This window comes from Scyliorhinus canicula, chromosome 2, assembly GCF_902713615.1.
Source record: "Scyliorhinus canicula chromosome 2, sScyCan1.1, whole genome shotgun sequence".
Lineage (NCBI taxonomy): Eukaryota > Metazoa > Chordata > Chondrichthyes > Carcharhiniformes > Scyliorhinidae > Scyliorhinus > Scyliorhinus canicula.
Genome location: NC_052147.1, coordinates 195,202,667 through 195,226,060, shown reverse-complemented (window position 1 = coordinate 195,226,060; position 23,394 = coordinate 195,202,667). Strand labels below are relative to the sequence as shown.

At 43.3% G+C, this 23,394-nt stretch overlaps 1 protein-coding gene across 12 annotated transcripts in view; it reads right to left on the bottom strand.

Moving 5' to 3' along the window:
* Positions 1-625: 625 nt before the first annotated feature.
* Positions 626-23,394, bottom strand: part of znf385b (zinc finger protein 385B) — a 743,282-nt gene continuing 720,513 nt past the window's right edge. For 9 of the 12 annotated variants that reach the window (XM_038789277.1, XM_038789271.1, XM_038789275.1 and 6 more), the window contains 4 exons: positions 6,937-7,215; positions 4,753-4,931; positions 4,551-4,652; positions 1,513-1,728 (listed from right to left, as the gene is read on the bottom strand). In XM_038789277.1, the coding sequence (XP_038645205.1) occupies positions 1,513-1,728; positions 4,551-4,652; positions 4,753-4,931; positions 6,937-7,215 (776 nt within the window). Of the gene's footprint in view, positions 1,729-4,550; positions 4,653-4,752; positions 4,932-6,936; positions 7,216-23,394 lie in introns of all 12 variants that reach the window. The other 3 variants (XM_038789270.1, XM_038789280.1, XM_038789281.1) reach the window with 1 other exon arrangement.

The window sequence follows — 23,394 nt, the reverse complement described above, 5'->3', positions numbered from 1 at the left end:
AAGAACTGTGCATTAAGACAATGACTGTAACTGGAACTCAATCCTTCTGCATGCACTAATACAGGGGGACCAAGATGTCAAACTGAAAGGAAAATTAGTTAGGTGCTTTCAGTCTGTCAGTTATTTAATTTTCATGGGTTGATGTTGTTTAGTTCTTTATAAGTACTTGCTATTGCAACAAAGAATTCAAGAATTTGGGATGGGCCCCATTACTAAAATTAAAAACAATGTGGTTGTAAAATTTTCAATCTAAGCTTAAACAAAATCCATTGTATCTGAAATGGTAGACAGTGTTATTTTTATTTTGACATGTATTAAACACTGGACATCTTACAAGGCGTACTTGATGAAAGTTACTGAGGGTTGATTGATGTACCTCATAATTGTTGTAATGTCTTCTGAGTATTGAAAAATACAAACACCAACTTATTTTATTTTATGCACTGCATATCTCGTTAGCCTTTATTCTCAAGGCAATGGTATTGCAACACGTTCAGTTAAGCCTAAAATTATATTTTCTCTAAAATTATTTATTTTCTGTACATTATTGCATTGAAGTGCTACAATTAATGCAGCAGCATTACAGCTAAACATCACAATGGAAGAAGTCAGACTGCAAAATAAAAAGACCAAAATATTTCTTTAAAAAGTTCTGCTGGAGAATCATCATAAATTGTGCAATACACTGAGCTGATACTTCAAATGCATCTTTCACATTATTTAGCAGCAAAACTGGCAAAAATGCTACCAAAATGTCAAAACAAATTTAGCACAGAGCCAAAAGGAAAAACTCAAAATGTGAATTGAATCTCATGAGCCAGTACATCTGCATGTTATGAACTTACTGGGGTAAGGTGGCAAAACAATACGTGAAAGAAAAGGTTCACAGAATGTTCTGTAAATATCTGCAAGCACCTACACTGCAACTAAATATAAATTACCATTAGAGTTTTAAATTAGACCTGAAACAATTCTATCACTACACAAGTTACAACAGTATTGTACTCAGGTCTGTAACAGCATTTCACAATCCCTGACAGCACAACATTGTTTTAAACTACAGAATCAATTGTTTGTATGTTATTCACAATTTACCACATAATGTATTACATTATGTACCAGGAGATGTTCATTTACATCCAGAATATTTTTGGACATCTCTATTTATTAGGAAGACTCTTGATTTCAAGTCTGCAGCAAAAGGAATCAATTATTTGCTCTTGGTCTGTAGATGGATTCCATCAGCGGTCAGACTCAATTCAAATAAAAACAATTATATATTTTAAGGGCAAAAAACCCTATAAAAGTTCCCTTGTAAATCACAACCTGGTGTTCTTAAGTTAACTAAAAATCTTGTAATTCCAGCACTGAGATCACAACTGTCCATGGAAGATCCTGTGATCAGGTATCAGTCTATGTATATCACAGCAGGAAAACACAAGGAAGAGAAAAAAAAATGTTGTTTGTTTTCCTGTCTCTAATGGCCCCATGTTGTCCCATGAAAGGAAAGTATCAATAAGGTGCAAAGAGAATTGAGCCTGGGGATGTACGCATGGGTCCAGGTGCTGGCCTCAAAAGGGCAGGTGTTAATGCAGTTGTCTGGAACAGCGAGGTAGCTGGACGTGGATGGAGAGAAAGTGGCGAGGTCATCGCTGCAGCTGCAAAAGGATTTGATAAAAATCCAGTTGCCAACGGTTTTATTAAATCCTTTTGAAATGCTATCTTTGCCTGGTAACGAGAAAGACAGAAAATGCCTTATTTAAGTTTCACAGATCATCACAATTATAATCTTTTTACATTATATGCGTACTGTGAATGTGAGTTACTATTTCACATGACGCAGTCTATGGCATCATTATCATTCAACGTTTATACCATTTGTGTGTAACTCCTCTCTACTAACAGTATAGTAACTCAATCTCTGCCTAAAATAATACTGGTGATACTTGAAAATAAAACTATTGGCCTAATTAATTTACTAACTAAGGTAAAAATACCTTTTTAATAACTTGACTGAAAACTCTCTCTTTGGTTGTTGTGATGCCTATTGAAAATCATATCTTATCTATAAATTTAAACATGGGTTGCGTCCGTGCAACAGCCTTTACTTACTTAAAAATGGACACGGAAGAACTGTTAAGATGGCTGCCAAGGGTATCAGGTGGTTTTTGCAATTTCAACAAAGAATGTAAAGCTTATGGAATGTTCCAAATTGAAACAGAATGGTTGGGGTTTTCCCCTTGGATTAACATGCCTGGTCTGCACTCCTTTGGGGAATTCATTCCTGCCATTGTCCAAACCACGGAGTCAATGGAGTCCAAGGCTCTATGTCTCCAGGTTTGCAATGTAACAGAGTAAAGCTGACAGGACCAGTTATCCACAAGTCGTGTGAAAGATCACCATGTATCTTTCATTCTGTATCAAAGGGTGTTGACCATATGACTGAAACTGATTATCTGATACTGAACTTGTTTCATCCCAGAGTCCTGGGGCAGGAGTCTGTCTGCAGAATATCACAAACAAGACAACAACTATAGAGAAAGACTGTGCCAACTTTGATCTTTAGAAGGCTTCCAAAGTCTTTTAAAAACCTCCCTGCCAGATTCCAAAGTTTTGAGTTCACTTGTAAAGAAATTGAACCTTTGATACAACAGACATCAATGACCTACTGAACCAGTGTTCTCTTCAAGGAACCCCACTGTATCCAGATATGAAACTTCAGCTATCTGAACTTACCAGAATTATAATTCTAGAGTGGGAAAAAGCTTCCTTCTTCACAGGACTTATAAGACATGTGAACTGTTAACTATTCTTTTGGTTTAATATTTGTATAAGTCCACCACCTTCCTTAATTGTATCTTTCTTATTTGTGTGGTCTGTGACTGACGCAACATTTAGATTTTTGGGGTGAATTCATGAATAAGTAACCTCTTGATTAAACCCACAAAAGTTTGCTGCTGGTACTTTTTAAATTGATCATATTCCGATGGAAATTTTGAAACACACACACACCTTCAAAAATAAACCACACTGTTTATGGACAGAAGGGAAGGGAATTCGGGATTTCAGTATATTTCTCTTGTCCTATCCATAGCACTATGAACCATACAAAATTTCAATTTTCAATTCTAATTTGTAATTTATTGTAATTTCTAATTTATTCAAATTATTAGCTGTCGGCATTACAACTTTGCATTTTAAACAACTTTTCCAATGCAACAGTGCAGATTGAGATGGGCCCGCCGATCTTGGAAGCAGATCCTAGGTGGTCAGGGGACGAGAGGGTACCAAGGTGGGCAGGTTAGAAGGCCTGCCTTGAGTCTGTCGGACATTGTCCCAGTTGCTGTAGATCCTGTTAGGTCATCTAATTCTCCCTCCTCACACTCCCTCACCCGCTCACCAGGTCTCCTCATAGACCCATGACAATTCCATATTCACTTACCCTGTATTCCTGATGGGCAGACCTCAGGAACCATGTTGAGATTTTGAAAATAACGTCGAATAATATAACAAGCTCCCATTATTACACACTTTATAGTGAAGAATACAAGAAACCTATTCAAAGCTTTTAAATCCCAAGTGTTTCATCGCTTATAAAAACAAACAAGCTTTTACTCAGACCCCACATCGAAGACAGATCGTCCTTTAATAACCTCTTTAAACTATTAATTGAATGAGGAACTTGGAACTTTCTGCTGTGTTAAATATAGTTTTTGAATCTCAGCTAAGTATTCATAATGGCATAATAGTCCAACCCATCGGGAACTCGGTGTGGCGGCTGTGGACTCAGTCCGCGGCCGCCCTGGAAGGGGGGGGGGGGGGGGCGGGGGGGTCCTTCACCGGGTGTGGGGGGGCTCACAGGCTGTCAGGCTAGCGATCGGGGGCCACCGATCCATGGGCTCGCGCGATCTCGGGAGGGTCTATCTTTTTGGTGCCTGTCCGCCATGCCGTGCGGGGCGGCCGATGCAGGCTGCCTCCATGTGCATGCGCAGACCCCCGACCAGAAGTGCAGGGCCCTGTATCGGCAGCGGGAGCTGCGAGGACAACTCTGGGGCCCTGCTAGCCCCCTTCAGGTAGGAGAATTACTCTGGACTTTCTTCAGGAAATTCCAAAGTGATTCACCTGCGTTTTGACGCTGGAGTAGGAACATAGCCCCATTATTGGAGAATCCTGCCCAGGATCTTTTGGAATTCTGGTTCTGTTGAATTAAGGTTTGTCCCCTCTGTGAATCACATCTTGCTCCCTTCCCCTGTTGTAAAAATGTGATCTATTGGAAAGGGGGGTGGGGGCGGGGGGGCGGGGGGGGGGACATTGGTCTTGCCCATCAAATTAAAGCTCCTCAAAGTCCTCCTGACGCTGCAGAAATCTAGACCCTAGCTTCCATTTTGTTTGTAATAGTGAGGGAGAAGTGCATAATTCCAAAATTTAGAAGTTTACAGCTTTACTGATTATAGTTTCATTCACACTCTACCCAGATCACTAACAAAAGTTGAAGACCTTGTAACTTTAAGCACTGTATCAACATGGAAATAGGAATGTTATGGACTCACTGCCAAGATACTTGAGCTGCGTTGTAGTTTGTTATAAGGACTATATTTAGGTTTCAATGGTTTTCCTGCTACTCTGTCCTTGTGCCTCCTGCTGGAAATGTGCTGGAAGAGATAAAACATTAAAAATTCATTAAATTACAGGACACTGATCTCCATGATGGAAAATAAGTCTTTCCTTTTTTGGATATTATTTACTATTTACCTGTTTGAGTTGGATTTCTGAGTTGACATGAACATCACAGATTTCACAATGAAAAGTCTTGTTTTGCAATCCTGAACCCTTTGTACCATTTTGAGGTTTAGCTTTTGATCCTGGTCTGGGATAAGATTTAATAGGACCGGCTCCAATCCGAGCTTCAACCATTGTTTTGTGCTTGGAGCCTGTTTATAATATAACAAATTTAGAATTTCCATAGTTTGTTATATTCTACAAATTATCTGTTAATGTATACTACATGGTTTTATGTTGGTGCGAGGGGTGAGCGTGTGGGTGCAGGATGAACAGTTAGAAGGAAAGCATGGTGTGTGGTGTAGGTAGGGTGCATCTAGGTTCAAGGATTGATGGTTCCCACCTTATCATACAGTAGTGCAGTTATACTTTGAGGGCTATCAATTTTCCTGTATTTTATAGGAATTTACCATTTTTGTCTGTTTCTGTGCTCCCTGACTGTTATTATTCACTACCATTGCCAGAATCACCTATGCTGCCATTCATTTTCCAGAAAGGCTGAGCAATAAATGCAAATTACGGTAGGAATATCCCAGCTGCTATAATGGAATTGAAATGTTTTGAAGACGTATAACAATACTAGAGTGCCAACGCTGAATCCTGGCACTAGAAATTGACAATGGCAGCTGGGTAATGAGCCAATGAATGGAGCATAGAGGGTAAGCTGAGTTGAAGGGGAATAGGAAAGAGGAATATAGCAGTTTGGAGGGGAGAGAAGCATGAATGCCTGGAGGTGAGAAGAGAATGGGATGCAGACTTCAAATACATGCATTACAATTTAGAGAGTTTTGAACTGTATAACTACTTATCAAACCTTCATGTCAGGTCTGTGTATAATTATACCCAAGTACCATCTTAGCACAGCGTGCCTATTTTCATCAGACTGCATGGGTTGGATTTCACAGGACACCATGGTCCCTGTATTACCTCCCCAGCTAAAATGTAGGTGAGGAGACTACTCACGTTCCCCGTGGCTGCCCCACATTAATGTAACGCTAGTGGCAGTGTTAATTCCTTTAAAGTGAGATTTACACCCCTATCTCAGAGGAACACCTGCCTTAGAGAGCTGCCAGCCACTTGCACTGTAGTTCCAGCAGCACTAGAGGGAGCACTGGTAACTGCTGGGACCACAGGCAGTCCCACCACTCCAAGGATCCCAGTTAAATCCAGGGTTCTGGTGAGGTGGGTGGGGGGTCAGGCCCAAGAGGTCAGGGGTCGAGTTAAGGGGGGGAAGGAGCTGCCTCCAATGGGCCTTGGGGGTTCACAAAGAAGGTTACCCCTATCTTGCCTGACATCAGGTCCCAAAGTTAAAGCTGGTAGGTCCTCTGCATGGCATTGACCCCCCCCCCCCCCCCCCCCCACCCCACCGCTACAGGTGAACTAAAAGCAGTGATTCGATGAGGCCTTTGTGGCCATTAATTGGCTACTTGTGCCTCAGTAGGCCTCAGAGTAGGTGGCTGTGTAACGTCTCTCTGATGACCCTAAAGTTTCAGAAAGGTGGGGGTGGGAAGGCCACATGCTATTTTACATGCCCCCTGCCTTCAACTCCGCTGCCAGAGGTGCGTCTAATCCAGTCCTGTGTGTGGTGCTGTGAGTAAATGAATATTTAGGTGGGTATAGGTTGTTCTATGTGTGAACTGCAAGGAAATGCAACAGGGAGCAATCGATAATTGTGAAAACCTTTTTTATAAACAATTCTAAAATCTAATGATTTCTGAACTTGAATCATGTAAGATTCATAAACACTTTTGTGAAAGTAAATGTTTTTTGTGTGAAAAAAAGAAAAGGTAAAAATTATTTGCAGATCTCATCCTAGAGGTTAATTGCTAGTCAAAAAAAGTTGAAAATATGTCATTTCAGATTTTTTCAAACTGGCGACCCACATTAATAATCTCCCTGGCACATATTCTGACAGATTCAATTGTATTTATTCTTCAGAACTGAATCCTATTTTTTCTTTTACTTTTTCTGGCACTGTGCCTTAATTCACAAAGGTGACTGGGAAACAATATATTTTTCACCTATACAAATTGTCCAGGCCCACATAATTATTCTTTCCCCTTAAATTCTTAAAAAGGATCTCTCGAATAATTAAATTACGGAACAGGAAGGTTTAGCGGTTTTAGCTGTGAAATTAATTACCATGATAGTACCAACCTGTATTGTGTGCTTCCAGTTGTGACAATGAATTTACAGCTACTTTGCATAGTGAACAGTAGAGAAGTTTTTTTGCTTTTTCTTCCTCTGACTCAGTAGAAGTGGTTGCAGTGCCATCAACGCTTACTGCTGCCACTGATATCCCTGTTTTTGTTGCATGTGCGTTCAGATTCCCAGTTTCTCCTATAACTGAAGTGGTTTTAGGCAGTTCAGTGCCTACGCTGGTATGTATCAGTAAATTGTTAACAGTCACACTGTTGAACGCCAGCCTGACTACATCTGTGAGTAAAAGAAAAGTAATTTTGCCAATTTTGACTAATAATTGTAAAATTGTAATGGTACTGAACATTACATTTCTAGTTGCTAACAGATAACAACTGAACATATGACCTGACTATTTCCTGCAAGTAAGTACATTTTCCATACATGCATGTATTTCAAGGAGAATGTGACTATATAAAAAGTATATTCTCTTGGGAACAAAAAGATGGATTTGTCTATATTTGTGCTTTTAACATTTGTATCCTCAATTAATTTGAATTGCTGCATTGTTCATATGTTCCATCTCACAAACATTCCATCATCTTGAGAATCATGGGACAGGTGAAGAATTCAAGTTAAGCTATTCATTTTAAAATAATGATTTGTGGTAACCTTTTCTATCATGAAGTAATAGAAATGTCCAGTATATTTTCAAATTTAATATTAATATTGCTTTTGCCAATAAACAATGACCATTCTTTTAAAGAACTCTGCCTTTAAAAAATGCCAATTGATAACCATACTCATGTGTTTTGGCTCTGCTCCAACCTCACCAGCTTCTGAGTTTCCATTTTTTAGTAGAATGTCTGAGATAATCCATGGATTTAAACCCATGTCCACTGGTAGCCATATTTGGTGTTTTGGATTCACTGGTGTTTCACTCTGGGGTAGAGGCAGACGTTGTCAGTTTTGCCTCACTGACAGCACAAAGGCGAATATTACTTGGTCATAGGTCTCCCATTCTGCCCAGTACCTCTGGGTGACTTAATATCATTCCTACACTTAGAGATAATTAAATTCACCATTAGGGGGTTGCTGGAGAGGTTTTACCGGAGGTGGCAACCATTTATTTCTCTTTTTAAGGATCTAGACATTGCCAGCTGTTACATGGTTTAGTTACAGTGTTTCAGTTAATTGTGTGTTTTTGGTTTACATTTAGAACATAGAACATAGAACAGTACAGCACAGAACAGGCCCTTCGGCCCTCAATGTTGTGCCGAGCCATGATCACCCTACTCAAACCCACGTATCCACCCTATACCCGTAACCCAACAACCCCCCCCTTAACCTTACTTTTATTAGCACACTACGGGCAATTTAGCATGGCCAATCCACCTAACCCGCACATCTTTGGACTGTGGGAGGAAACCGGAGCATCCGGAGGAAACCCACGCACACAGGGGGAGGACGTGCAGACTCCACACAGACAGTGACCCAGCCGGGAATCGAACCTGGGACCTGGAGCTGTGAAACATTTATGCTAACCACCATGCTACCCTCCTGCCCCAAACAATTTGCTTGTAATTTCTTGCACTCTTGTGCTCTCCTTAGTTGTTTGTTATATTGTTGTGTAAAACTTCAATAAACATAATTTTTTTAAAAATCCAATTGAACTCCAAAATAAATGAAACATAACTAAGCACAGCTTCCTGGTACACTATTTCTGTTTTGCTGTCACATTACAGTGGTGAAAGTCTGAAACTCAATGAACCCATACAGGGACTTGTTGGTGCTTCCATCCATGCACGGTTATATGTGTTATGACTGTGTGAACGGGTCAAAGAGTAAAGGAGGGTAAAGTATTTTTATTTTCACGGCTCCTCTCCATGATCATCCTAGATCGAAACTAAGAAAACTTTGCATTTTGCAGAAAAAGGGAACTGCACACAAAGCGATAATTTGCGTAAATACAGAAGTGATTTGGGGTGAAATTCCTGTTGGATGGGACACAAAATATGCAACAGTAAACTGGCAGCCTCTTTAACACTCTGGCTGAATTTGTTACAAGTAAAGTGGAAAATGGGCAACTGATTAGTTGTCACCCTTTTTATGTTACTGTCCAAAACTAATTTTGCTCCAAATATAAACTTACAAATATGAATAAAACTAAGGGTTCACTTCAACTAATAAAGTCACACCTTGCACAGAGAGAGCTAAATATGAAACTGGAAAAGAGAGAGATTAAAGAACTTCACACCAATTTATTATATTCCATTATAACTCCACAGACCAGTGAATGATACAAGATGGGTCAGTATTATAAATTTTAAAAGTTCAAGAACTGACACATACGGGACATTGGCAGTTGATGGCTGTCCTCTTCCTTGAATTGGGAAAATATTCGGCAGCCTGCTGTCCAATCTTGGAGACCCACTCAACACAAGGTACCTGAATATAGTAACTCACCCACCGGTCATGAGGGGTACTACCCCAACCAGCATAACTTTAAAAATTCAGGACATTCCTCACAGTCCTCAAACCTAAATAACTTTCACAATCTAAGGCCAAACTAACTGTTTTGGCCCCTTTAATCTGAATCCTTACCAATGCAAACTGCTTGATGTTGCAGTGCATTCCTCCCCAAGGCAATATATGGAGTCCCTCTGCACCGTATAGCTTTAAAGTCTACTCTCAGGGATCAAACATATCTGAACACGCATTTACTTTTACAGTAGCTTAATAAAATGTCAACGAATGCATTATCATACCTTCATACATATATTCATGAGTAGCACTCCTTTTTCTCACCAACTTGTTAACCCTCGATGACATCATGTGAAAAGACAGACCAGCTTCTACATACATGCTGATTAGACTCAACTCTTCACAACCTCCTCTCTTTTATCCTTTTTCTAAGTTATCAGACCCCTTGTCTGACATCTAGTGCTGGATGAGGAGACATTTCCTTCAATAAAATATTGTGAAGACTAAAAATTGTCTTCCTTTTCTGCTATGAGATTCATCCCCTAGTTCCTGACTCTCGTACCTCTGGTAACTTTATCTCTGGCAACTGTCTGAGAGTGAACCTGCCTGTTTGCAACCTCGGTGTTATATCTGACCACGATATAGGCTTCTGACCAGATTGCTACACCAGTATTCAGACTATTTCCACTCTATATTTTGAATCTGTTCATGCCCAGCTGAGCTGCTGCAGAAACCCTCATCTATGTCTTTGTTGCAACCAGACTTGATTATTGCAAGACGCCCCTTGGCTGGCCTGCCACATTCTACACTCTGTAAAATTGAGGTCCAAAACTCTGATGCATCTAAGTCCAAATGCACATCAACTTCCTTTCACCCAGCAGCCTTGTGCTCGTGAACCCATGTTGGCTCGAGTCAAGCAAACCTAACTTTTAAAACTCTCATCCTTGTTTCACTCCACATGATATCAAGAAATGGCTGAAGGTACTAAATACTGCAAAGGCTATCGGCCCTAATAACATTCCAGCAATTGTACTGAAGACTTGTGCTCCAGAACTTGTCACGGCCCTCTCCATGCTGTTTCAGTATAACACTGGCATCTACCTGGCAATATGGAAAATTGCCCAGGTACGTCCTGTTCATAAAAAGCAGTACAATTCCAACCTGGCCAAATCCAACCCCATCAGTCTACTTTTGATCATCAACAAAATGATGGAAGAGATTGTTGTCAGTGCTATTAAGCGGCATTTACACAGCAATAACCTGCTCACTGATATTCAGTTTGGGTTTCACCAGGGATGCTCAGTTCCTGACTTCATTCCATCCTTGTTCCAAACATGCACAACAGAGCTGAACTCCAAAAGGTGAGGTGAGAGTTACAGTCCTTGACATCAAATCAGCATTTGACTGAGTGGTATCAAGGAGCCTCGTAAAACTGAAGTCAATGGGAGTCAAGGGAAAACTCTCCAGCAATTGGAGTCATACCTATTATAAAGGAAGATGGTTGCAGTTGTCAGAGGTCAATCATCTCAGTGTTGGAAGATTGCTGCAGGAGTTCCTCAGGGTAGTGTCCTAGCCTGAACCATCTTCAACTGCTTCATCAACCTTTCCTCAATCATAAGGTCTGAAATGGGAATGTTCACTGAGATTGTACAATATTCATCAACTCCTCATATACTGAAGCAGCCCTCCATTTGTAGCAAGACCTGGACAATATTCGGGTTTGGGCTGATAAGTGAAAAGTAATATTGGGGGCAGGCAATGACCATTTCTTTTTTTAAATTTCTTTTTTTAAAACATTTTATTAGGGTATTTATAATAACAATAATAACAACATGAACATAGTATATAAGACATTTCCATCCCTAACACGTTCCTCACACCACCAACACAGCCTGAACTCCACCACCCCCTAGATTTTTGCCTCTGCTGACATTTAATTTTCCCCGAAAAAGTCAACAAATGGCTGCCTCCTCCGGAAGAACCCTAACATTGATTCTCTAAGGGCGAACTGTATTTTCTCAAGACTGAGAAACCCAGCCATGTCGCTAACCCAGGTCTCTGACTTCAGGGGCTTCGAGTCCCTCCACATTAACAGTATCTGTTTCCGGGCTACCAGGGAGGCAAAGGCCAAAACGTCAGCCTTTCTCACCCCTTGGACTCCCGGTTCTTCCGACACTCCAAAGATCGCCGTCTCTGGACTCGGGAACCACCCTTGTTTTAAGTACCATGGACATGACATCAGCGAAATGTTGTCAAAACCCTCAAAACACAGGGCTGTTTAGCACAGGGCTAAATCGCTGGCTTTGAAAGCAGACCAAGCAGGCCAGCAGCACGGTTCGATTCCCGTAGCAGCCTCACCGAACAGGGGCCGGAATGTGGCGACTAGGGGCTTATCACAGTAACTTCATTTGAAGCCTACTCATGACAATAAGCGATTTTCATTTCATGTCATTTCATGTGGACATGATTTGCAGGCCATCCCGCGCACCTCGCACACCTGTCCTTTATCCCAAAAAACGTGCTCATCTGGGCCACCGTCATGTGACTCTAGGTCCGGGATCTTACCTAACACCCGCCTCATAAACTCCACATCGTCCCAATTTGGTGCATATATTTTTAAAGTACCACCCGCATCTCTTCAAGCTTCCCACTCACCATGATGTACCTGCCTCCCGCGTTTGACATAATTCTCCCTGTCTCGAAATCCATCCGTTTCTTGATCAAGATCGCGACATCCTTGGTCTTAAAGTCCAGCCCTCAATGAAATACTTGGCTGACCCACCTCTTCCTCAGTCTGGTCTGGTCTATAACCTTTAGGTGTGTTTCTTGCAACATTGCCACGACTGCCTTCAGTCCCCTCAGATGCGCCAACACGCGAGCCCTCTTAACCGGCCCATTTATCCCTCTGACGTTCCAAGTGATCAGGCTAGTAGGGGGCTTTCTGTCCTCTCCACCTGCCGATCAGCCATCACCCTTCTTAGCCCGGCCTCCAGATCGCGTCCCTCACCTCCTTGGGCATCCTCCGTCCTTGACCTCCCTTTTGTCCCCTAGCAACAGTTTCTCCCATGTCAGCAGAGCAGCTCCCCCAACCCCACCCCCCTATTAGCAGCACCACAATCCCAAACCCCCATACCAAGCTTATCATCTTCTCACCCCCCACTGTGCTTCCGTCAACTACCTCACCTAGCTAGCCTGGTAGCTCCCGCCCATGGCGCCAGACACTCTATCTCCCTTTTGTTCTCCCTCCTCCTCCCCGCTCGACATACATATTCAGAGCATCACAGTCCCCAGTAAACAAACAGTAGAAAAAATCCTTCCACCCATCACCCACCAGAACAGAGTTGAATTACATTGCTGAGTAACTGCTCAACCATCTTACAAAACGAAAACCAAAGCAAAAGGAAGGGGCAAGAAAAACCCCAGAATAATCCCTTGTTGCAGAGAGCACTGCATATCCAGAACCTCACATAAATAACTTGAAGCCAAATCGACCCCACAATGTCCTCCCCAAAGGTTCAGTGTCCTTGGATCCCTGCCAGCTTTTTGTCCTTGATAAAGTTCATCATTTCGTCCGGCGATTCAAAGTAAAGTTCCTGGCCCTCAAAAGTGACCCACAAACGCGCTGGATATAACATCCTGAGCTTCACCCTCTTCTTGAAGAGGGCCAATTTTGCCATATTAAATCCGGCTCGCCTTTTGGCCAGTTCCGCACTCAGGTCCTAGTAGATGCGCAACTCACTGTTCCCCACTTGCAGCTCCGTATCTGCTTGGCCCACCGCAAAATCTGTTCCTTGTTTAGTTAAGATTCATGATGAAGTAATGAAAAGGGTTCTTGAGGGTTTTGCAGTTGGTGCTGTGCATATGGACTTTCAAAAAATGTTTGAAAAAGCATCATGTAATAAACTTGTTAGAAAAATTAAAGCCCATGAGATTAAAGGAATAGTAGCACAACAGGTACAAAACCTGGAAAACAGAGATGGCTGTTTAATCAGAGAGGACAGAACCACTGGTCTTTTTGACTGATAATATAAAACGCTGGTTAGGGCTCAGTTAAAGCATTGTGCTTAATTTGAGCAGCTCAATTTGGGAAAGATGTCATGTTTCAGTGAAGGTGTGGAAGAGATCTACATGCATATTTGTTTCAGATATGGCTCAGACAGTTAGTAGCATGCTCGCCTCTGGAACACAATCGTCCCATGTTCAAATCCCACTCCTGGGCTTAAGCATCAAATTCAAGGGAACACTGCACTTCTGGAGGTGCTGTGTTTCAGATGAGATGCTAAACCATGGCCCAATCTGCTATCTTGGGTGGATGCAATTGATCTAACACCACCACTTCAAAGAAGAGTAGGAGGTATTGTTGACATCCTTGCCAATATTTATTCTTCAACCAAAATCAAAAAAAACAGTTAATCTAGTCAAACTATCAGATTGCTGTTTGTGGGGGTTAGCTGAGTGCATAGTGACTGCCACATTTCCTACTTTACAACAGTGACTACACTTCAAAAGGTACTTAATTGTCTGTAATTCTGATGAGACAGGTGGAGCAGACCTTTCGTCAAAAATAGGAATGTATCACAGTCAGTCAGAAAGCAACGTGATTGTCCCCAGAGAAACAAGCAGGTTTTTCTACAAGTTCTTCCCACACATTGCCATTTTTTTAAGAGGGGCATGCTTTGTACTATCATTGTGAGGGGCGGGGCCTAAACACATTGGCAAACCCTGCTTCACAGAAATTGGGGCACACTTTTAAAAATGAAATGAAAGACCCCCCCCCCCCCTCCCCCTCTGGGCCCCGCGCTCCTTCAGGACACTGCCCTGACAGTGCCAGGCTGGCAATGCCATGGATAGTGCCAGCCTGCCATGTCCGTGACTTCCTGGGGCTACAATGGCCTCTGAGCCTGCGCACCTCACCCCCCCCCCCCCCCCCCCCCCACCCCCACCCCCCCCCCCCCGGCATGGCGTCACGTCTGATCTCTGTGGAGACCAGTAGTGATTCCGCCGGCGTGAAGTTTCAGCATTAATCATATTTTGAGTATTAAAATTTACATAAATGAACAGTAATTATGTTTTCTTCCTCTTTGGGTGTGAATCTGATTATGTGTGTTGGGTGGGCCCAAGATCAAATCCAGACTGTTTGGCCCCTGATGCAAATCCCACTCGAGGCCTCTTCCAGAGTTTTCCCAACATAGTGGGTGCAACGCAGCCCTATAATTGCCCCCGTGGTGATGGTGAATAGTGCTATACAAATTCAAGCCTTTCTTTCTTACCATGGATGAGGGACTTCATTTATGTGGAGAGATTGGAGAAGTTGGTGTTGTTCTCCTTAGAGCAGAGAAGAGAGAAGAGATGACATTTGATAAATGTGTTCAAAATCATGAATGGTTTTAATAAAGGAAATAGGAGAAAGAACAGCAGCTAGATGACACAGAATTAAGGTAATTGGCAAAAGAACCAAAGGTGGCATGAGGAAACATTTCCTTACTCAAGCCCTGCCTGAAAGGGCGGTGGAAGCAGATTCTATACAGTAGCAGTAATAAAAAGAGAATAGGGTAAATAATTGAAGGGAAAAAAAGGGGAAAGTGCAGTGAGTGGGATTAACTGGATAGCTTTACCAAAGAGTCAGCATTGACACAATGAGCCAAATGGTCTCATTATGTGCTGTGCCATTTTACTTTAGGATCATTTTCAGGAGTTTTTGCTTCCTGATGTTAAAATTGATTCTGGATCTGAGAAAATTATTTTGCAGGAGGGACCTGAGGCAACCAAAAATAAAATTCATTAATATGAATCCCAAACAAGGTTATTTTCTGGAATTTTACAGCAGAATTCAATTGATTCTTAAAGACATAAGTTCACTAGAATTTAAGAATATTACATGGCACCTTAGAAATTGTATGTTGGACATATCGCACAGAACCAGGCCAGTTGGCCAAACCTGTCCATACCAGTATTTACGGCCTGCCTAAGCCTCCTTCCATCTTTCTTCATTTACATCTACCATTATAACCCTTATTCCTTATTCATGATATGCTGATACAGCTTTTCTTTAAATGCTTCAACCATAGCCTTTGGTAGCTATTCCACATTTTTCGGTAAAGCTGTTTCTTCTGAATTCCTTATTGGGGTTCTTGGTGACTACCTTACATGGATAGCCTCTGTTTATGCTCTCCCCCACAAGTGAAAACAATCTCTCAGAGTCCTGTTTTGGGCACGTAGAGGGGGTGTTTCTCATCCCGCTATCTAATGGGACTCTGTCGTTTTCTTTTGGTCTTGATTGGGAACTACCCGCTAAGGCTACACTTTGAGTTTGTCAGTGCAGGAAGATGACTCGCAGATCGGGATGCTAATTTTAAATGCTCTCCTGATCCTTCAACCCTCTCTGCTCCTCCACCGCGGCATCCGAACCCCCGCACTGCGCCAACATACCTCTTTGGGGGTCCTGGAGGACCCCCTCACCCCACCTCTTAAGGACAGGTCACCCCCCCCCGCCGAGCCTAATCCTTCGCATGGGCAACCTGGCAACTGGGCACTTTGGCACTGCTAGCCTGACACCCTGGCAGTGCCCTTGCCAGCCTGTAACTGCCATACAGGTACCCTGGCAGTACCAGGTTGGCAGTGCCAAGGTACCAGGCTGGCAGTACCAAGGTAACTGGGTCCTGACGGGAGTGCTAGGGTGCCACCCTGTCGAGAGCATGACCACCCGGAGATCTCCAATGACGTGTGAGACAACCCAGGTGTCATTATGCCTGGTCCACATTGTGTGGACAAATCCTGGCAAGGTCTCCTAGGTGAGGGCAAGTGAGGGCACGATCCAAATCGTGGCATCTCACAAGATCTCATTACATCTCTCGAGTAATTCTGAGCGTTGCAAATTTCACAAGAGACTTAACGTCCTCGTCACGTCACCGGATCAGGTGCGGCGAGGTCATGAGATCGCACCCAGCATCTCTGCTCTTACCAAAACCTTTCATAAATTTAAAAACCTCTATTAGTTCACCCATTAGCTTTCTTTTTTCAAGAGAAACGAGACCCAGCCTGTCAATAATTTCCTGATATGTATTCACATGTAATTTTGACATCATCCTTGGAAATTTTCTCTGTACCCTTTACCGTGTCTCTATCATTTAAAAAATTAATACGGTAACCAGAACTGCAATTTGGCCTAACCAACGTTCAATACAGGTTTAGCATAACCTCTCTACTTTTCAGTTCTATCCTTTGAGAAATAAAACCTGCTTGAGATACAGTTTGTAAATAGTATCACAAAAATTATGTCAATCTACTTCCTTCATATTTTTAGAACAATATCAGATCAATTTATATGTTGATAGTCCAGTTAGAGCCATTGATTGTTCATCTCCATTCTGAACTATTCTTTCCACTATTACCATTTCTTTCCTTATTCTCTCACACATGGTCTCAATGCCATCTGATTACTTTAGTTTTATCCTTGCCATCTATGCCATCTTTTTGTCGTTGGAATTATATTGTGTGAATATTTTTGAAAATATTTTTATTCGGTTTAAACATTAACAATGCAAAAACAACAAGAACAACAGAACCACCCCCCCAATTCCCAATAACGCTACCCCCCTCCCCTTAGTAGCTGACTGTAACCAACTCTTTAAAATGTAGAATAAACATACCTCACCTCTTGTGGACCCCCTCAATCGCCCCCTTCAAAGCAAACATAACTTTCTGCAAATACAGAAACTCAATCAGGCCCCCAAGCCATCCAGAGACACAGGGCGGAGAAGATGGCCCCTACTCCACAGGACCCGCCTGTGAGTATTCAACAAGGCAATGGCTAAAACATCTGCAGCTCTGGCAGGTCCGACATCCCAAATGTGTCCTGGGGGACTGGGCTCCAAGTCTATGTGCAGGATTACTGACACAATGCTTAAAAACGATACCCAAAATTTCTCCAACTTCTGGCAGGACCAGATATTGTGTGAATATTAATATCACAATACTTAACTTAGGTGTTAGAGTACAGTTCGTCCACCATGGTGTTTGTCCCCTTTAAGGGGCGATCTGCTGAGAGGGTTACGTTGCCCGGGTAACCAATCAGGGACCAGGGTGGGGATTCAGCAGAGCAAGTGGTCACTGCCCGCACACATGCCACCCTAGCGCCCCCCCACCCTCCAATGGCGGCCCACCCCTGTGGAGGGTCCCCCACCCCCGACCCAGGGCCCGCCCATCCCTCGCCAAGCACTGGGGTGGCATGGCCAGCGCCCTGGGCTTTTTGCCTATGAGCAAAGATGGCTACTCACCTCCTCTGCTCCCTACAGAAGCCCTTCCACTAAATTCATGGTTTTAAAAAGGAGTACTAATTGGCGCCAGCGTAAGCACCTGCTGGGAAGACTGATGAATGATGAGAGGCCGCTGGATATGGTGTTGCTCCCGTTAGTTGAGTGAAAATGGGGCTTAAGTGGTGATAATTGTTTTCTTGCCAAGCTATGATGAGATCCCGATTTCGCCTATGGGCCCGTTGCATTGCAAACTGTTTGGCGCTTGATGCGGTTCCCATTTTCTGCCTCTCCCACTATTTACCGGCCTCGTTTTCCTGGAGCGAGAACGCGGCGAAGCCGGAGAATCGCGCCCTTAGTTATTTAGCCTGATGTGTCGGAGGTGTATATCATTTATATGGTGCATGCAGCAAAGCTGATGGCCTAATTCTGCAAACTCTACTGGCTAGAAGGACAAGAGAAGCAGATGCACACGAATATCACTACCTTCAGGTGCCCTTTCAAAACATGCATCATCCGGATGTGCAACTTTATTTCCACTCCTTCATTGTCACTGGTTTAAAATCCTGAAACCCCTTCCTGAACAGCACTTTGGGAATACCTACATCACGTGTATTGTAGTAGCTGAAGACCTTCGCAATAGCAATTAGGATGGATAATAAATGGTGGTCTTTCAAATAATGCCCAAATACCAAGAACAAAGAAATAAAACAGCCCCATTCAAATAATTATCAAGAAGCTGTGATAGAGAATAAAGAATTGGATAAAAGGAACTTGATAAGGATTCAGCAGCCCTGAGGGCTTTTGATATGCGGATTAGCCTAGTAACAGGGTGAACAGATATATAAAGTGAAGTGGATATCAGGGGGTAGAAGTTCAAAGGGAGAAATATGAATGAATGTCACACTTACATGCTAAAAGGGGAATCTCATGTAAGAAATTCCAGAAAGAGGAATGGCGTGGTGACACAGTGGTTAGCACTGCTACCTCACAGCGTCAGAGACCTGAGATCAATTCTGGCCTCAGGTGACTGTTTGTGCGGAGTCTGCATGTTCTTCCCGGGTCTGCGAGACTTTTCTCCGGGTACTCCGGTTTCCTCCCACAGTCCAAAAATATTCAGGTTAGGTAGGTTGGCCATGATAAATTGCCCCTTAGTGTCCAAGGATGTGCAGATTAGGTTACAGGAGTATGGATTCTCTAATTCTAAGACAGTTTGTTCAGATAAGATGAGATCAAATAGTAAACAGTATATTAGTGCCAGGGTTTGTCCTGTAGTAGGGAGAAGGGGTGACGGGTAAAAAACTTCACAGCCACACCCAGTTGGAAGCTGAGTTCTTACCCAATACAAGCTTTTGCCTGGAGACTACTGTTCAAATCCTAGGGTGCAATTTTCCCAAAATTGGGCTGTCTTCATAGCTGCCTTTACTTGTCTGATTTAAAGACACTCTGGCAATTTCAGAGTGCTGGTGAGGATCACAGGCACAGATAGTGGGGGGTTGGGGGATAGCTAAACATGCTGGCAAATCTGAGGTTTTAAGATCAGGGCACTTTTTCTCAAATTTAAATTAGAGGATAAGGCGTGGGCGGACATTGCGGAATCAAGATAGGTAAGTATATGTCAATTTATTAAAATGTATGGAAGTCAGAAAGGTGGTGGTGGTGGGCAAGGTCACACTGCGACCTTGCTGGTGCAAATCCCATTTTCGGTTGCTTACAAGGTTTAACAGCCATTCCTGAATTTGGGCCCGTGATCAATGATGACACTAAATTGCAGCCTCGGTGTTTGCTACTCTAAAGCAGAAGAAAATTTCCTAAAGAAAGATACAGGTCATATGCAGTAATTATTGTTGGATTTAGCTCATAGTGTTAAAATCTATGGGATGTTATTTGGGGAGGTATGTTATCAGAGTTTAGCAAAGTAGAAAGATTTGGAATGGGGTTAATTTAAGTATACTGTGTATGTAGCCAATATTGTAGTAAATTCTTTTTTTAAATGTACCCAATTATTTTTTTCAAATTAATGGGTAATTTAGCATGGCCAATCCACTACCCTGCACATCTTTGGGTTGTAGGGGTGAAACCCACGCAATACAGGGAGAATGTGAAAACTCCACATGGACAGTGACCCGGGGCCAGGATCGAACCTCGGAGCCATGATGCAGCAGTGCTAACCACTGTACCGCCATGCCACCCCGTTATTGCAGTGAATACATTTTTGTTTATTATCATTGCCATTCTTGTTGCGTGTTCTAGAGTTTAATAAATATTTTTTTATTTGAATGATGACAACACTGGAACTTTCCTCACTGATTTTCATCTCCTTCCTCACATTACATCAAAGTGCAGAACAAACTGGGTTTCCAAGTTTCCTTTCGGGGATTTGTAATACCTTCAGATTCAACATCAGCGGAGTTCGTAACATAGTGACAAATACGTTTTATCTGAATATGTAAAATGCCCGAACACTAATATTCACAAAGCATAATATAGATCCCATTGATTCTGCCGAGAATGGTCCATCTAATGTTCCCTGAGTGTCCCCTGAGATGGAAGGTTTCATTTTCATAGAGCCCTCCAGCTGCTTATTTATTTGACCACCTGACAATTTGCAACACCTGGGCAGGGTTTTTAGCCATGTTAGGGACTGGGAACAGTGGCAGATGGGTGCTAAAACAACACTACCAGCGGGTGTGCCAGTTCCCCTGCTCCATTCTGCTCCTGGGTCATTTTCCCATTTTACAAATTGGAGGCCTATTGAGACCTATTGTTGGAGTCAACCTGGATTTCCAGTCGGCCTCCAGACCTCCACATGTTGAGAGGGACAGTTTCGCTGTCCTTGCCAACCTGTGGCACAACCTTTAGTGATTGATTGAGGGGAGCACTCCAAGAAACTCCCCTGATTTCAGCTATGGTTGCAACTAGAACCCCCCCTGATTTCAGCTATGGTTGCAGACCACCATGTAGAGGGATTCATCCCTACTGCAAAGGCCATTTAAAAAATATATAACTTTGAAGTGCCCAATTCTTTTTTTTCCAATTAAGGGGCAATTTACCATGGCCAATTTGCACATTTTTGGGTAGTAGGGGTGAGACCCACGCAGACACGGGAGAATGTGCAAACTCCACACGGACAGTGACCCGGGTCCTCAGCATCGTGAGGCAGCAATGCTAACCACTGCACCAACGTGCCGCCCCCAGCAAAGGCCATTTTTATTTGAAATTTGAAAAGGTTTTAGAGGGGCTACCACCGTTTTGAAGCACCCTCTCTCCCACCTACCTGCCATGGTATCCTGCAGCTGCTTTCAAACTGGAGGCCCTGCTGTTGGCTTTCCAACTTTGAGAGCCTACCTGTTCACCTGAATCAGATGGCAAGTGTGCCCTTTGACTGTTCATGAGCAATTCGGGGAAAGTCACAGATGAGTAACTGTTCTCCACAAGGTGTAGGCTTCTGACCACTATCTGATGGCAAGGGCCTGAAGCCATTGGAAATTCTTGCCCTTGAAATCAGACTCATGATCGAGATCAATATATCATAAATAAATCTGCCAGTACAGCCATTTAACATTCTATTTGGATGTTATCTTCAAAGCACTTATAAAAAAATTCAAATCCAAATATATGTGACATTACTTATGATATCTGGAAATGCCAGGAGGAATACACTTGCCTGATGCACTCCATCAGATAATTTTTACAAATTTCTGTTGAGCCATTATTATTCTTTTACTCTATGTTTTTGTTTAGTTTTATTGCTCCTTAAAGGGTAAATTGTTTTTTCTATTTTTCATGGTTGTATGTAATTTGCAGGCATTGTATGACCTTTTTGATACGAGCTGAGGAGTTGTGACAAGGGTTCCGATTGAAGATCACAGACCTGGGACATTAACTCTTTACTCTTTCCATAGATGCTGCCAGGTATGCTGAGTATTTCCAGCATCCTCTCTTTGTATTTCAGAGGTCCAGCATCTTCAGCTAGCTGCTTTTGACAAGTGAAGTGTGGACACTCTGCCGCGGGATTAGCGAATCCCACCCTGTATGTTTATCCTTCCACTGCCAATACTCAGCTATTGTACTACTTGGCATTCTACAAGTATTTGTATCCAGATTTGTTGCTCACAAAGGCAATATCCTGAAATATTTAACATTTAAACCTGATCACCTCCATATTACTACTGTATATAGAATTAGAATTAACTGGCCTATGGGGCGAAATTCTCCGCAACGGCCGACGCCGGCGTGAAACCCGGAGTGTTTCACGCAGGCGTCGGAGGCCGCTCCTCGCTCCTATTCTCCCCCCCCCCCCCCCCCCCCCGGGGGGGAGGGGGGGGGGACTAGGAGCAGAGTTGGGAGAAACTCAGCCGCCAGACCTTGACGGTTGCGTCAAGGCGGCGCACCAAGAATGACGCGGCCGGCGGCGCCTAAGTGACATCAGCCACGCATGCGCAGGTTGGCCGGCGCCAACCCGCACATGCGTGGTTGCCGTCTTCCCCTCCGCTGCCCCGCAAGATGTGGCGGCTTGATCTTGCGGGGCGGCGGAGGGGAAAGAGTGTGTCTCTTAGAGACGCCGGCCCAACGATCGGTGGGCACCGATTGTGGGCCAGTCCCCTCCCGAGCACGCGGATAGCTCTTCTACACGCCCCCCCACAGGCCCCACACTTACCTGTCACACGCTGTTCACGCCGGCAGAGACCAGGTGTGGTTGCCGCCGGAGTGAACAGGTTGGGATCGTCAGGCCGCTCGGCCCATCCGGGCCGGAGAATCGCCAGTTGCCGTGAAAAACGGCGACCGGTGATTCTCCGAGCGGCGTATCGCAAAACGCGACACGCTATTTTGGGGGGGGGGTGGGAGGGGGTGGGAGAATCGCGGTGGGTGCCAGAGCGGCCCTCCCGCGATTCTCCCACCCGGCCTGGGAGCAGAGAATCGTGCCCATGATCTTTGAAATATCAGATATGATCTGGCATTTGTATAATTTACTAATCAATACTGAGAGAAGCACTGTTGTGTTATATGAATTAAATATTTCGAGCCATTGGAGAATTTGGAAGAAATTAGATTTCCGGACTACACAACAGTTTCCATGATAAATAAATAAATCACTGCTTTGATCTACAGGATACTACAGGAACAATGCATTTTAAGAATAATAAGCGAGGTCTAATCATTGTTTATATATACACATTGTAATATAAGCCATTTTTAAAAAATCTATGGCTGTTATTAATAACCTTACCTGATAGTAATGAAGAAATTCACATCTGAGGTGTCATTTAATGAATCAACCCACAAGCAGCCTTCTGGAACATGATTTCATCTTGTCTCCTACATATTACACCATTGACTTTGTATGAAAGATATCTACACAGAGTTAACGAGCAAGCGAATGAGTTCATGAAATACCATGGTCTAAATTTTTGGATGGGCTACCAGGATATTAGGGAATGAACCTTCGTTCCACAATTATCGTAATTCCTAGGGATACTCATGAGAATAACGTGCCAGCGTCGGGGCGCGATTTGCGTCGATCGCGGGGATTCTCCGGCACATATTATTAGCTATTACTAATCCATAATAGCTTTTGGGCACTTAGCAGGCCCGCTAGCCAGGGGTACAAATCCTGTCATGGCTACTAAATATCGTGAGAGGCCAAAACGGGATTTGTGCAGGTGAGATTTCAGAATGTGATCTTCCCGGGCCCTCCCCAATGACGTTATCAGGGTCACAATCAGCAAGGGCACAAGCA